General features: G+C 44.3%; 1 protein-coding gene across 3 annotated transcripts in view; it reads left to right on the plus strand.

Annotated features, from left to right (window-relative positions):
• The window catches only part of LOC146079868 (uncharacterized), a 158,646-nt gene that overhangs the window by 9,601 nt on the left and 133,088 nt on the right, over positions 1 to 15,957 (plus strand). For 2 of the 3 annotated variants that reach the window (XM_083186537.1, XM_083186536.1), the window contains exon 2: positions 6,964 to 7,071. The exons of the other annotated variant lie outside the window; for it this stretch is intronic. In XM_083186537.1, the coding sequence (XP_083042663.1) occupies positions 6,964 to 7,071 (108 nt within the window). The remainder of the gene's footprint in view (positions 1 to 6,963; positions 7,072 to 15,957) is intronic. 3 annotated transcript variants of the gene reach the window in all.

A 15,957-nucleotide genomic window follows, 5' to 3' on the forward strand; every position in this document is an offset into this window, starting at 1 on the left:
GGGCCTGGAGCTGAAAATTATCAAGGGCCTATTATGCGCAATAATAAGGGTTGTGGCCGGCACCTAATAATGTGGGTGGCGTGACCAGTGTTCTGTTTGGGTGGTCTGCTTATGGGTGTGTCTCTATTTGTGTAAATACTTGCATAAGAAAAATGCAAGGAGATATATTGCCGGGTGCCCTCCAAAGGTGCACCCGCAGGATGCCGATGTTCTAAAATACTTGCAGGGTGAGGCAGAACTCCAGTCATAAAAAAAATACTGAAAGCCGAAACTTGGTAGACAATATGTCAGCACCTTTTATGTGGTCACCTAAGTTTACCACACCATATACCCCTTATACAAATCATGCAACACAATAGTAACCCCCTTATACTGTACTGGGTGCCGGACGGGGTCCCGACAGTTGGGATCCCGACAGGCATTCACCCGACATCGGGATCCTGACTGTCAAAACACCGACAGCCGGGTTCCCGACGGCCACCTGCTATTTTCTCTCGTGGGGGTCCACCGTGCCCGCAAGGGGCTTAGTTGCGCTCACCATGCTGTCTGGGTCCGGCCAGTCGGGATAATGACTGTCGGGATCCCGACTGTCGGACCCCTATACCACACCCACTGTACTTGCCTCTTACACATTATGCCACATGGAATGAGCCAAAATTCACACCGATTGAGCCAAAATTCACACTATGGCACATGGATTGAGTCAAAATTCACACTATACCAGGCATGTCCAAACAGTGGCCCTCCAGCTGTTGTGAAACTACACGTCCCAGCATGCCTTGACATAGTTTTAGCATTCCCTAATAGCAAAACTGTGGCAATGCATGATGGGACTTGTAGTTTCACAACAGCTGGAGGGCCATAGTTTGGACATGCCTGCACTATACCAAACAGATTGAGCAATAATGCATAATATGCTTCATAAATAGGGGCATTGCGTGCTGAAGGCGCGCATAAAAAATTTACACCATACTGCCCATTACATATTAAGCCACGCACCATAATCTCCATTATGCATTATGCCAAACACCATACTGCCTATTAAAACTTATGCTACATAAGTGTTGCTTACCTACAGTACGTGTTCATTGCCAGGGGTTCCATGCTCATTACCAGTGGTTCCATGCTCATTGCCAGGTGTTCCATGCTTTTTTCCATGTGGGATTTCATGCTCATTGCCAAGGGGGAATACATGCTTGTGGTAACTGGGGACAGCTGCCGCTGGGCAGAAGTGACAGCCATTGACAGCCGGGCAGAGAGCAGGGGGCTTTCTGGCTGTATTCAGAGCACTGCATGTCTCGGCTATTTGAAATAATACCCCTTTCACACCAGAAAATGCAGGGACTTACCAGAGAATATGGTCCCAGGATCATGCAGGGACATTCCCAGACTGGACCCTTTTGCACAAGCCTAGTCCCTGCATTTTCTGGTGTGAGGGGGAGAAAAAACCACCCCCGCCCCCCTTTAAACAACCAGCTATATCTTCAGAACCAATTGACCCATTTACATGTAGGTTTCGAAAGAGTTTAGTCCCTTGAAACTGGGCCGTTTGGTTGCAGAGAAATCTGTCCTCAAGCAACATGAACAGCCATGAATTTACATTTCAGAAATGAAAAAAAAATTGGTTTACCCGCAATATCTCTAGAACCAATGAACCCATATGGACCAGGTATCAGATTGAAGGCCCAGCCAACTGAGATATCAACCTCGAGCTTCTGTGATGCCGGAGGGGGAACTGGCAGCCGTTGGAACCGTGTTGAGGTCGGAATTAGTGGGTCCCATGTTATCCTATGGGGAAAACTTTCCAGCTTTGCCTGACGGTATCTCCAGTTCCCGGGGTGCTAGCGACGTGGGGCTGGGCTCGTTGGAAAGACCTGGCCCTCAGCTACAAAATGGGCCTATTTGGAGAGTGGGCCTGGAGCTATAGCTCCATCAGGCCCATTGTTAATCCGGCCCTGTTAGTCTAGCAATCTCCCTCATATCACCTAGCCCACATTACACTGTTACATCATAGTGACCTCCCCTTCTGCATTCTGCAGGAGACTCCCTGAAATAGCAGCAATCTCCCTGTCTCCCTTAGTAGTCTAGCAATCTCCCTCATGTCACCTAGCCCACATTACACTGTTACACCATAGTTACCTCCCCTCCTGCATTCTGCAGGAGACTCCCTGACATAGCAGCAATCTCCCTCTCTCCCTCATTATTCTAGCAATCTCCCTCATGTCACCTAGCCCACATTACACTGTGACATCATAGTTACCTCCCCTCCTGCATTCTGCAGGAGACTCCCTGACATAGCAGCAATCTCCCTCTCTCCCTCATTAGTCTAGCAATCTCCCTCATGTCACCTAGCCCACATTACACTGTTACACCATAGTTACCTCCCCTCCTGCATTCTGCAGGAGACTCCCTGACATAGCATCAATCTCCCTCTCTCCCTCATTATTCTAGCAATCTCCCTCATGTCACCTAGCCCACATTACACTGTTACATCATAGTTACCTCCCCTCCTGCATTCTGCAGGAGACTCCCTGACATAGCAGCAATCTCCCTCTCTCCCTCATTAGTCTAGCAATCTCCCTCATGTCACCTAGCCCACATTACACTGTTACATCATAGTTACCTCCCCTACTGCATTCTGCAGGATACTCCCTGACATAGCAGCAATCTCCCTCTCTCCCCCATTAGTCTAGCAATCTTCCTCATGTCACCTAGCTGACATTACACTGTTACATCATAGTTACCTACCCTCCTGCATTCTGCAGGAGACTCACTGACATAGCAGCAATCTCCCTCTCTCCCCCATTAGTCTAGCAATCTCCCTCATGTCACCTAGCCCACATTACACTGTTACATCATAGTTACCTACCCTCCTGCATTCTGCAGGAGACTCCCTGACAAAGCAGCAATCTCCCTCTCTCCCTCATTAGTCTAGCAATCTCCCTCATGTCACCTAGCCCACATTACACTGTTACACCATAGTTACCTCCCCTCCTGCATTCTGCAGAAAACTCCCTGACATAGCAGCAATCTCCCTCTCTCCCTCATTATTCTAGCAATCTCCCTCATGTCACCTAGCCCACATTACACTGTTACATCATAGTTACCTCCCCTCTTGCATTCTGCAGGAGACTCCCTGACATAGCAGCAATCTCCCTCTCTCCCTCATTAGTCTAGCAATCTCCCTCATGTCACCTAGCCCACATTACACTGTTACATTTTTTGGGGAAAAGGAATGTGAGATAGATACATTTACACTGAATAATCACCACCATTTCCCAGCACTTTACCAAGTATAGTAGCTCTTACTAACTGCTTTGGGGCTCATCTACATTTGGATAAAAGTCATTGTACAATATTCCTCTCAGATGTAGCAGTACACAGCCACGCTTTCTAGGTGCCACGTTCACAATCTCTTTTCACAATCTCTCCATATATGGAACTAGACACGCCCTTTGATTGGAGCATGACACGCCCCCTCAATGGGGCGCTGTGCAAAATTCTGCTACCAACTAGAATCTCTCTGAAACTAATGTTCAAAAGTGGGCAAGTATGATATGACTGTGCATTATACACAGCCCCCTCCCTCCCCCCCATATGTGCATTAGAGGAACTGTAGCAGGGAGAGCAGGGCCGATGCATGGAGTCATTGTGGTGGGCGGGGCATCATAGAGCAGGCAGGGGAGCTGTAGCATGGAGAGCAGGGCCGATGGACATCATAGAGCAGGCAGGGAGAGTAGGGCCGATGCGCGGAGTCAGTGTGTTGGGCGGGACATCATAGAGCAGGCAGGGAGAGTAGGGCCGATGCGCGGAGTCAGTGTGTTGGGCGGGACATCATAGAGCAGGCAGGGAGAGTAGGGCCGATGTGCGGAGTCAGTGTGTTGGGCGGGACATCATAGAGCAGGCAGGGAGAGTAGGGCTGATACGCGGAGTCAGTGTGTTGGGCGGGACATCATAGAGCAGGCAGGGAGAGTAGGGCCGATGCGCGGAGTCAGTGTGTTGGGCGGGGCATCATAGAGCAGGCAGGGAGAGTAGGGCCGATGCGCGGAGTCAGTGTGTTGGGCGGGACATCATAGAGCAGGCAGGGAGAGTAGGGCCGATGCGCGGAGTCAGTGTGTTGGGCGGGACATCATAGAGCAGGCAGGGAGAGTAGGGCCGATGTGCGGAGTCAGTGTGTTGGGCGGGACATCATAGAGCAGGCAGGGAGAGTAGGGCTGATACGCGGAGTCAGTGTGTTGGGCGGGACATCATAGAGCAGGCAGGGAGAGTAGGGCCGATGCGCGGAGTCAGTGTGTTGGGCGGGGCATCATAGAGCAGGCAGGGAGAGTAGGGCCGATGCGCGGAGTCAGTGTGTTGGGCGGGACATCATAGAGCAGGCAGGGAGAGTAGGGCCGATACGCGGAGTCAGTGTGTTGGGCGGGACATCATAGAGCAGGCAGGGAGAGTAGGGCCGATGCGCGGAGTCAGTGTGTTGGGCGGGACATCATAGAGCAGGCAGGGAGAGTAGGGCCGATGCGCGGAGTCAGTGTGTTGGGCGGGACATCATAGAGCAGGCAGGGAGAGTAGGGCCGATGCGCGGAGTCAGTGTGTTGGGCGGGACATCATAGAGCAGGCAGGGAGAGTAGGGCCGATGCGCGGAGTCAGTGTGTTGGGCGGGGCATCATAGAGCAGGCAGGGGAGCTGTAACATGGAGATCAGGGCCGATGCATGGAGTCAGTGTGGTGGGCGAGGCCATAGGGAAGCCCTGGGCTGCTTGGAGCAGCTGCACCACCCGATCTTCCCCTCTCACTGTCTCCCTGACGGTGCACAGAGCAGATCAGCCTCCTCCTACCCACAACCCCGCTGTGGCTGGCACTGATGACGTTTCCCGTGTAGGCCCCGCCTCTCTATATTTTACGGAGTGATCCGTAGAAACTGAATGGGCTGCCAGGGTATGTGGGCAGCTGAATGCCCACATTGGGAGCCTTCTGCTGAATGCCGGATGGTAGGCAAGTCTGAGAAGACCAGCACCTGTACAAGAAGCCTGAACAGAGGGTCGGGACCGACGTGTCTGATGCAGCCCATATTCAGCCAGGAGGTGTCAATGGTGAAAACCACCAGCACAGTTATAGGGCCTACACACATACCGATTTTGGCCAGTGATATAGCATGCCAGATTTAGCATAGCAGATTTCCTTTGAGCACAAAATCATCTATATTGCTTAGAATGTGCAAAATGTGTCAGCGATATGCCTCAGCGATTCTGCTAAGTGATTTAAGCATGCCAGATTCTTCTCAAGCATGGGAAAAATAAAAAATAAACTCATTTAAATAAAAATGGGCAGTTCAAAGGGCTGGGGGAGTTCTTGGGGAGTTTTAAGGGGAGAGAAGTCAGGAGAAGTGTTGCAAAGAGTACCTGTACATAATAGCACCTTACCAGAGTGTTTGCAGTACTTTCTCTAAACTCCTCACCCCTTGAAAAATATTATTTTTCAAGGGGAGAGAAGTCAGGCGAAGTGTTGCAAAGAGGAACTATACCTGTACATAATAGAACTTAAAATTAACAATAAATAACATTTTGAAATGAAATAACACCATACCGTGTTTTTTATAATTTATTGAAAATACTCTTTTAAATTTATTAAAAGGACGGTATATAGTGTGATGTTTACAGGTGAGGACGGTATATATTGTGATGTGTGATGTGTACAGATGAGGACAGTATATAGTGTGATGTATACATGTGAAGACAGTATATCGTGAGGACAGTATATAGTGTGATGTATACAGGTGAGGACATATATAGTGTGATGTATACAGGTGAGGACAGTATATAGTGTGATGTATACAGGTGAGGACATATATAGTGTGATGTATACAGGTGAGGACAGTATATAGTGTGATGTATACAGGTGAGGACATATATAGTGTGATGTATACAGGTGAGGACAGTATATAGTGTGATGTATACAGGTGAGGACATATATAGTGTGATGTATACAGGTGAGGACAGTATATAGTGTGATGTATACAGGTGAGGACAGTATATAGTGTGATGTATACAGGTGAGGGCATTATATAGTGTGATGTAGACAGGTGAGGACAGTATATAGTGTTATGTATACAGGTGAGGACAGTATATAGTGTGATGTATACAGGTGAGGACAGTATATAGTGTTATGTATACAGGTGAGGACAGTATATAGTGTGATGTATACAGGTGAGGACAGTATATAGTGTGATGTATACAGGTGAGGGCATTATATAGTGTGATGTAGACAGGTGAGGACAGTATATAGTGTTATGTATACAGGTGAGGACAGTATATAGTGTGATGTATACAGGTGAGGACGGTATATAGTGTGATGTATACAGGTGAGGAAGGTATATAGTGTGATGTATACAGGTGAGGACAGTATATAGTGTTATGTATACAGGTGAGGACAGTATATAGTGTGATGTATACAGGTGAGGACGGTATATAGTGTGATGTATACAGGTGAGGAAAGTATATAGTGTGATGTATACAGGTGAGGACAGTATATTGTGTGATGTAGACAGGTGAGGACAGTATATAGTGTGATGTGTACAGGTGAGGACAGTATATAGTGTGATGTATGCAGATGAGGACAGTATACAGTGTGATGTATACAGTTGAGGAAAGTATATAGTGTGATGTATACAGGTGAGGACATATATCGTGTGATGTATACAGATGAGGACAGTATATAGTGTGATGTATACAGGTGTGGACAGTATATAGTGTGATGTATACAGGTGAGGACATATATCGTGTGATGTATACAGATGAGGACAGTATATAGTGTGATGTAGACAGGTAAGGACAGTATATAGTGTGATGTAAACAGGTGAGGACAGTATATAGTGTGATGTATACAGGTGAGGACAGTATGGGTGAGGTTACATAGACAGTACAGGTAATGACATATGATACTGCTCAGTAATAACGTGTATATATTACAGGGACATATACAAGTGATGTCACTACAGGACCAGACCCGATGTATACCACAAGGGAGGAGACCACGGAACCACCAATAACCCATCTAGGGACACAAACCACTATTCCCAGTAAGACATCAGTTATCCATACTGGGGTGACAGGAGATGTGGGGGGCGGGAAGCGAGTATAATGGGGATAGTGTGATGTAGACAGGTGAGGACAGTATATAGTGTGATGTAGACAGGTGAGGACAGTATATAGTGTGACGTATACAGTTGAGGACAGTATACAGTGTAATGTAGACAGGTGAGGACAGTATACAGTGTGATGTAGACAGGTGAGGACAGTATATAGTGTGATGTAGACAGGTGAGGACAGTATATAGTGTGATGTAGACAGGTGAGGACAGTATATAGTGTGATGTACACAGGTAAGGACGGTATATAGTGTGATATATACAGGTGAGGACGGTATATAGTATGATATATACAGGTGAGGACGGTATATAGTGTGATATATACAGGTGAGGATGGTATATAGTGTGATGTATACAGGTGAGGACGGTATATAGTGTGATGTAGACAGATGAGGACAGTATATAGTGTGATGTATACAGGTGAGGACAGTATATAGTGTGATATATACAGGTGAGGACGGTATATAGTGTGATGTAGACAGGTGAGGACATTATATAGTGTGATGTATACAGGTGAGGACAGTATATAGTGTGATGTATACCGGTGAGGACAGTATATAGTGTGATGTAGACAGGTGAGGACGGTATATAGTGTGATGTAGACAGGTGAGGACGGTATATAGTGTGATGTAGACAGGTGAGGACGGTATATAGTGTGATGTAGACAGGTGAGGACGGTATATAGTGTGATGTATACAGGTGAGGACATTATATAGTGTGATGTATACAGGTGAGGACAGTATATAGTGTGATGGATACAGGTGAGGACAGTATATAGTGTGATGTAGACAGGTGAGGACGGTATATAGTGTGATGTATACAGGTGAGGACATTATATAGTGTGATGTATACAGGTGAGGACAGTATATAGTGTGATATATACAGGTGAGGACGGTATATAGTGTGATGTAGACAGGTGAGGACAGTATATAGTGTGATGTAGACAGGTGAGGACAGTATATAGTGTGATGTAGACAGGTGAGGACATTATATAGTGTGATGTATACAGGTGAGGACAGTATATAGTGTGATATATACAGGTGAGGACAGTATATAGTGTGATGTAGACAGGTGAGGACAGTATATAGTGTGATGTATACAGGTGAGGACAGTATATAGTGTGATGTATACAGGTGAGGACAGTATATAGTGTGATGTATACAGGTGAGGACAGTATATAGTGTGATGTATACAGGTGAGGACAGTATATAGTGTGATGTATACAGGTGAGGACAGTATATAGTGTGATGTATACAGGTGTGGACAGTATATAGTGTGATATATACAGGTGAGGACGGTATATAGTGTGATATATACAGGTGAGGACGGTATATAGTGTGATGTATACAGGTGAGGACGGTATATAGTGTGATGTATACAGGTGAGGACAGTATATAGTGTGATGTATACAGGTGAGGACGGTATATAGTGTGATGTATACAGGTGAGGACAATATACAGTATGATGTATACAGGTGAGGACAGTATATAGGGTGATGTAGACAGGTGAGGACAGTATATAGGGTGATGTAGACAGGTGAGGACAATATACAGTATGATGTATACAGGTGAGGACAGTATATAGTGTGATGTATACAGGTGAGGACAGTATATAGTGTGATGTAGACAGGTGAGGACAGTATATAGTGTGATGTATACAGGTGAGGACAATATACAGTATGATGTATACAGGTGAGGACAGTATATAGTGTGATGTATACAGGTGAGGACAGTATATAGTGTGATGTAGACAGGTGAGGACAGTATATAGTGTGATGTATACAGGTGAGCACTGTATATAGTGTGATGTATGCAGGTGAGGACAGTATATCGTGTGATGTATACAGGTGAGGACAGTATATAGTGTGATGTATACAGGTGAGGACAGTATATAGTGTGATGTTTACCGGTGAGGACAGTATATAGTGTGATGTAGACAAGTGAGGGCAGTATATAGTGTGATGTATACAGGTGAGGATGGTATATAGTGTGATGTATACAGGTAAGGACATTATATAGTGTGATGTATACAGGTGAGGACAGTATATAGTGTGATGTATACAGGTGAGGACAGTATATAGTGTGATGTAGACAGGTGAGGTCTTTATATAGTGTGATGTAGACTGGTGAGGAAAGTATATAGTGTGATGTAGACAAGTGATGGCAGGATATACTGTGATGTACACAGGTAAGGACATTATATAGTGTGATGTACACAGGTGAGGACGGTATATAGTATGATATATACAGGTGAGGACGGTATATAGTGTGATATATACAGGTGAGGACAGTATATAGTGTGATGTATACAGGTGAGGACGGTATATAGTATGATATATACAGGTGAGGACGGTATATAGTGTGATATATACAGGTGAGGACAGTATATAGTGTGATGTATACAGGTGAGGAAAGTATATAGTGTGATGTAGACAAGTGATGGCAGGATATACTGTGATGTACACAGGTAAGGACATTATATAGTGTGATGTACACAGGTGAGGACGGTATATAGTATGATATATACAGGTGAGGACGGTATATAGTGTGATATATACAGGTGAGGACAGTATATAGTGTGATGTATACAGGTGAGGACGGTATATAGTGTGATGTATTCAGGTTAGGACGGTATATAGTGTGATGTATACAGGTGAGGACGGTATATAGTGTGATGTAGACAGGTGAGGGCGGTATATAGTGTGATGTATGCAGGTGAGGACAGTATATAGTGTGATGTAGACAGGTGAGGACGGTACGGTATATAGTGTGATGTAGACAGGTGAGGACAGTATATAGTGTGATGTATGCAGGTGAGGACAGTATATCGTGTGATGTATACAGGTGAGGACAGTATATAGTGTGATGTAGACAGGTAAGGACAGTATATAGTGTGATGTATACAGGTGAGGACAGTATATAGTGTGATGTAGACAGGTGAGGACAGTATATAGTGTGATGTATGCAGGTGAGGACAGTATATCGTGTGATGTATACAGGTGAGGACAGTATATAGTGTGATGTATACAGGTGAGGACAGTATATAGTGTGATGTAGACAGGTGAGGACAGTATACAGTGTGATGTAGACAGGTGAGGACAGTATATAGTGTGATGTTTACCGGTGAGGACAGTATATAGTGTGATGTAGACAAGTGAGGGCAGTATATAGTGTGATGTATACAGGTGAGGATGGTATATAGTGTGATGTATACAGGTGAGGACAGTATATAGTGTGATGTAGATAGGTGAGGACAGTATATAGTGTGATGTATGCAGGTGAGGACAGTATATAGTGTTATGTAGACAGGTGAGGACAGTATACAGTGTGATGTATACAGGTGAGGACAGTATATAGTGTGATGTATACAGGTGAGGACAGTATATAGTGTGATGTAGACAGGTGAGGACAGTATATAATGTGATGTAGACAGGTGAGGACAGTATATAGTGTGATGTATACAGGTGAGGACATTATATAGTGTGATGTACACAGGTAAGGACATTATATAGTGTGATGTACACAGGTGAGGACGGTATATAGTATGATATATACAGGTGAGGACGGTATATAGTGTGATATATACAGGTGAGGACGGTATATAGTGTGATGTATACAGGTGAGGACGGTATATAGTGTGATGTATTCAGGTGAGGAAAGTATATAGTGTGATGTAGACAAGTGATGGCAGGATATACTGTGATGTACACAGGTAAGGACATTATATAGTGTGATGTACACAGGTGAGGACGGTATATAGTATGATATATACAGGTGAGGACGGTATATAGTGTGATATATACAGGTGAGGACAGTATATAGTGTGATGTATACAGGTGAGGACGGTATATAGTGTGATGTATTCAGGTTAGGACGGTATATAGTGTGATGTATACAGGTGAGGACGGTATATAGTGTGATGTAGACAGGTGAGGGCGGTATATAGTGTGATGTATGCAGGTGAGGACAGTATATAGTGTGATGTAGACAGGTGAGGACGGTACGGTATATAGTGTGATGTAGACAGGTGAGGACAGTATATAGTGTGATGTATGCAGGTGAGGACAGTATATCGTGTGATGTATACAGGTGAGGACAGTATATAGTGTGATGTAGACAGGTAAGGACAGTATATAGTGTGATGTATACAGGTGAGGACAGTATATAGTGTGATGTAGACAGGTGAGGACAGTATATAGTGTGATGTATGCAGGTGAGGACAGTATATCGTGTGATGTATACAGGTGAGGACAGTATATAGTGTGATGTATACAGGTGAGGACAGTATATAGTGTGATGTAGACAGGTGAGGACAGTATACAGTGTGATGTAGACAGGTGAGGACAGTATATAGTGTGATGTTTACCGGTGAGGACAGTATATAGTGTGATGTAGACAAGTGAGGGCAGTATATAGTGTGATGTATACAGGTGAGGATGGTATATAGTGTGATGTATACAGGTGAGGACAGTATATAGTGTGATGTAGATAGGTGAGGACAGTATATAGTGTGATGTATGCAGGTGAGGACAGTATATAGTGTTATGTAGACAGGTGAGGACAGTATACAGTGTGATGTATACAGGTGAGGACAGTATATAGTGTGATGTATACAGGTGAGGACAGTATATAGTGTGATGTAGACAGGTGAGGACAGTATATAATGTGATGTAGACAGGTGAGGACAGTATATAGTGTGATGTATACAGGTGAGGACATTATATAGTGTGATGTACACAGGTAAGGACATTATATAGTGTGATGTACACAGGTGAGGACGGTATATAGTATGATATATACAGGTGAGGACGGTATATAGTGTGATATATACAGGTGAGGACGGTATATAGTGTGATGTATACAGGTGAGGACGGTATATAGTGTGATGTATTCAGGTTAGGACGGTATATAGTGTGATGTATACAGGTGAGGACGGTATATAGTGTGATGTAGACAGGTGAGGGCAGTATATAGTGTGATGTATGCAGGTGAGGACAATATACAGTATGATGTATACAGGTGAGGACAGTATATAGTGTGATGTAGACAGGTGAGGACAGTATATAGGGTGATGTAGACAGGTAAGGACAGTATATAGTGTGATGTAGACAGGTGAGGACAGTATATAGGGTGATGTAGACAGGTGAGGACAATATACAGTATGATGTATACAGGTGAGGACAGTATATAGTGTGATGTATACAGGTGAGGACAGTATATAGTGTGATGTAGACAGGTGAGGACAGTATATAGTGTGATGTATACAGGTGAGCACTGTATATAGTGTGATGTATGCAGGTGAGGACAGTATATCGTGTGATGTATACAGGTGAGGACAGTATATAGTGTGATGTATACAGGTGAGGACAGTATATAGTGTGATGTTTACCGGTGAGGACAGTATATAGTGTGATGTAGACAAGTGAGGGCAGTATATAGTGTGATGTATACAGGTGAGGATGGTATATAGTGTGATGTATACAGGTAAGGACATTATATAGTGTGATGTATACAGGTGAGGACAGTATATAGTGTGATGTATACAGGTGAGGACAGTATATAGTGTGATGTAGACAGGTGAGGTCTTTATATAGTGTGATGTAGACTGGTGAGGACAGTATACAGTGTGATGTATACAGGTGAGGACAGTATATAGTGTGATGTATACAGGTGAGGAAAGTATATAGTGTGATGTAGACAAGTGATGGCAGGATATACTGTGATGTACACAGGTGAGGACATTATATAGTGTGATGTACACAGGTAAGGACATTATATAGTGTGATGTACACAGATGAGGACGGTATATAGTATGATATATACAGGTGAGGACGGTATATAGTGTGATATATACAGGTGAGGACAGTATATAGTGTGATGTATACAGGTGAGGACGGTATATAGTGTGATGTATTCAGGTTAGGACAGTATATAGTGTGATGTATACAGGTGAGGACGGTATAAAGTGTGATGTAGACAGGTGAGGGCGGTATATAGTGTGATGTATGCAGGTGAGGACAGTATATAGTGTGATGTAGACAGGTGAGGACGGTACGGTATATAGTGTGATGTAGACAGGTGAGGACGGTATATAGTGTGATGTATACAGGTGAGGACAGTATATAGTGTGATGTAGACAAGTGAGGGCAGTATATAGTGTGATGTATACAGGTGAGGATGGTATATAGTGTGATGTATACAGGTGAGGACAGTATATAGTGTGATGTAGACAGGTGAGGACAGTATATAGTGTGATGTATGCAGGTGAGGACAGTATATCGTGTGATGTATACAGGTGAGGACAGTATATAGTGTGATGTAGACAGGTAAGGACAGTATATAGTGTGATGTATACAGGTGAGGACAGTATATAGTGTGATGTAGACAGGTAAGGACAGTATATAGTGTGATGTATACAGGTGAGGACAGTATATAGTGTGATGTAGACAGGTGAGGACAGTATATAGTGTGATGTATGCAGGTGAGGACAGTATATCGTGTGATGTATACAGGTGAGGACAGTATATAGTGTGATGTAGACAGGTGAGGACAGTATACAGTGTGATGTAGACAGGTGAGGACAGTATATAGTGTGATGTTTACCGGTGAGGACAGTATATAGTGTGATGTAGACAAGTGAGGGCAGTATATAGTGTGATGTATACAGGTGAGGATGGTATATAGTGTGATGTAGACAGGTGAGGACATTATATAGTGTGATGTATACAGGTGAGGACAGTATATAGTGTGATGTATACAGGTGAGGATGGTATATAGTGTGATGTATACAGGTGAGGACAGTATATAGTGTGATGTATACAGGTGAGGACAGTATATAGTGTGATGTAGATAGGTGAGGACAGTATATAGTGTGATGTATGCAGGTGAGGACAGTATATAGTGTTATGTATACAGGTGAGGACAGTATATAGTGTGATGTATACAGGTGAGGACAGTATATAGTGTGATGTATACAGGTGAGGACAGTATATAGTGTGATGTATACAGATGAGGACAGTATATAGTGTGATGTATGCAGGTGAGGACAGTATATAGTGTGATGTTTACCGGTGAGGACAGTATATAGTGTGATGTAGACAAGTGAGGGCAGTATATAGTGTGATGTATACAGGTGAGGACAGTATATAGTGTGATTATTATTATTATTATTATTATTATTTTATTTATAAGGCGCCACAAGTGTTTCGCAGCGCCGTACAAAGGAACAATACAGGGAGACAAAACTTGGCATAACATTGAATAAATAACAAAAATACAGTACAAATAAAGAGCACCACAGTTCAATACACATTACAGCTTAAATGTAAGTAGTGAGGACCCAATCAACATACAACTAGAGGCTTGAGGCCAATGATGGAGATGAGTATGAAGATGGTCACTGAGTGTTGGAGTAAAGGAGAGCTGTGAGTGAAATGTGAAGAGAAGTGGGCTTTGACAACAGGAGGGAAGAGTGTGATGTAGACAGGTGAGGACAGTATATAGTGTGATGTTTACCGGTGAGGACAGTATATAGTGTGATGTAGACAAGTGAGGGCAGTATATAGTGTGATGTATACAGGTGATTATGGTATATAGTGTGGTGTATACAGGTAAGGACATTATATAGTGTGGTGTATACAGGTGAGGACAGTGTATAGTGTGATGTATACAGGTGAGGACAGTATATAGTGTGATGTATACAGGTGAGGTCTTTATATAGTGTGATGTAGACTGGTGAGGACAGTATACAGTGTGATGTATATAGGTGAGGACAGTATATAGTGTGATGTATACAGGTGAGGACAGTATATAGTGTGATGTAGACAAGTGATGGCAGTATATACTGTGATGTACACAGGTGAGGACATTATATAGTGTGATGTATACAGATGAGGACAGTATATAGTGTAATGTATACAGGTGAGGACAGTATATTGTGTGATGTATACAGGTGAGGACGGTATATAGTGTGATGTATTCAGGTTAGGACGGTATATAGTGTGATGTATACAGGTGAGGACAGTATACAGTGTGATGTGTACAGGTGAGGACAGTATATAGTGTGATGTATACAGGTGAGGACAGTATATAGTGTGATGTAGACAAGTGATGGCAGTATATACTGTGATGTACACAGGTGAGGACATTATATAGTGTGATGTATACAGATGAGGACAGTATATAGTGTGATGTATACAGGTGAGGACAGTATATTGTGTGATGTATACAGGTTAGGACGGTATATAGTGTGATGTATACAGGTGAGGACAGTATACAGTGTGATGTGTACAGGTGAGGACAGTATATAGGCCCTTATTCAGAATCGTGCGGTACGGCCCGCGTGCGGCCGTACCGCCGATGTTTTTAGTCTGCACATGCGCAGAGGTCAATCTGCGCATGTGCAGCCCAATTCGCCGCAGACGTAGTTCGTCCGCCGCAAAGGGGGCGTATAGGGGCGTGAGGGGCTTCATACCCTCATTTCCCTATGCATACGCCCCGCGTTTCATGGGCGTTCCCATGCAAACGCGGGGCGTATGCATGCTAATGAGGGTATGACGCCAGTGATGGGGGCGGAAAGCTGACGTCGCCGGATGTCAGCTCTCAGCCCCCATACAAGCTATCACACGGACGATTGTCCGTGTGGTCTCAGCTTGCGGGACCTGGTGGGGCGTGCGGCCCTGCCTTCGATGGTCGCCGACCATCGAATGCAGGGGGCAGCTCCCACCATGGTGGAGGCGTACGCCCCACCATTTTCTTGCGGATCGCCAGCCGTCCGTGTACGGACGGCCGTGGCGATCCGTATAGTAGGCGGGGATTGG

The sequence above is a fragment of the Crinia signifera genome, chromosome 5 (genome assembly GCF_055691185.1).
Source record: "Crinia signifera chromosome 5, ASM5569118v1, whole genome shotgun sequence".
In the NCBI taxonomy this organism is placed as follows: Eukaryota; Metazoa; Chordata; class Amphibia; order Anura; family Myobatrachidae; genus Crinia; species Crinia signifera.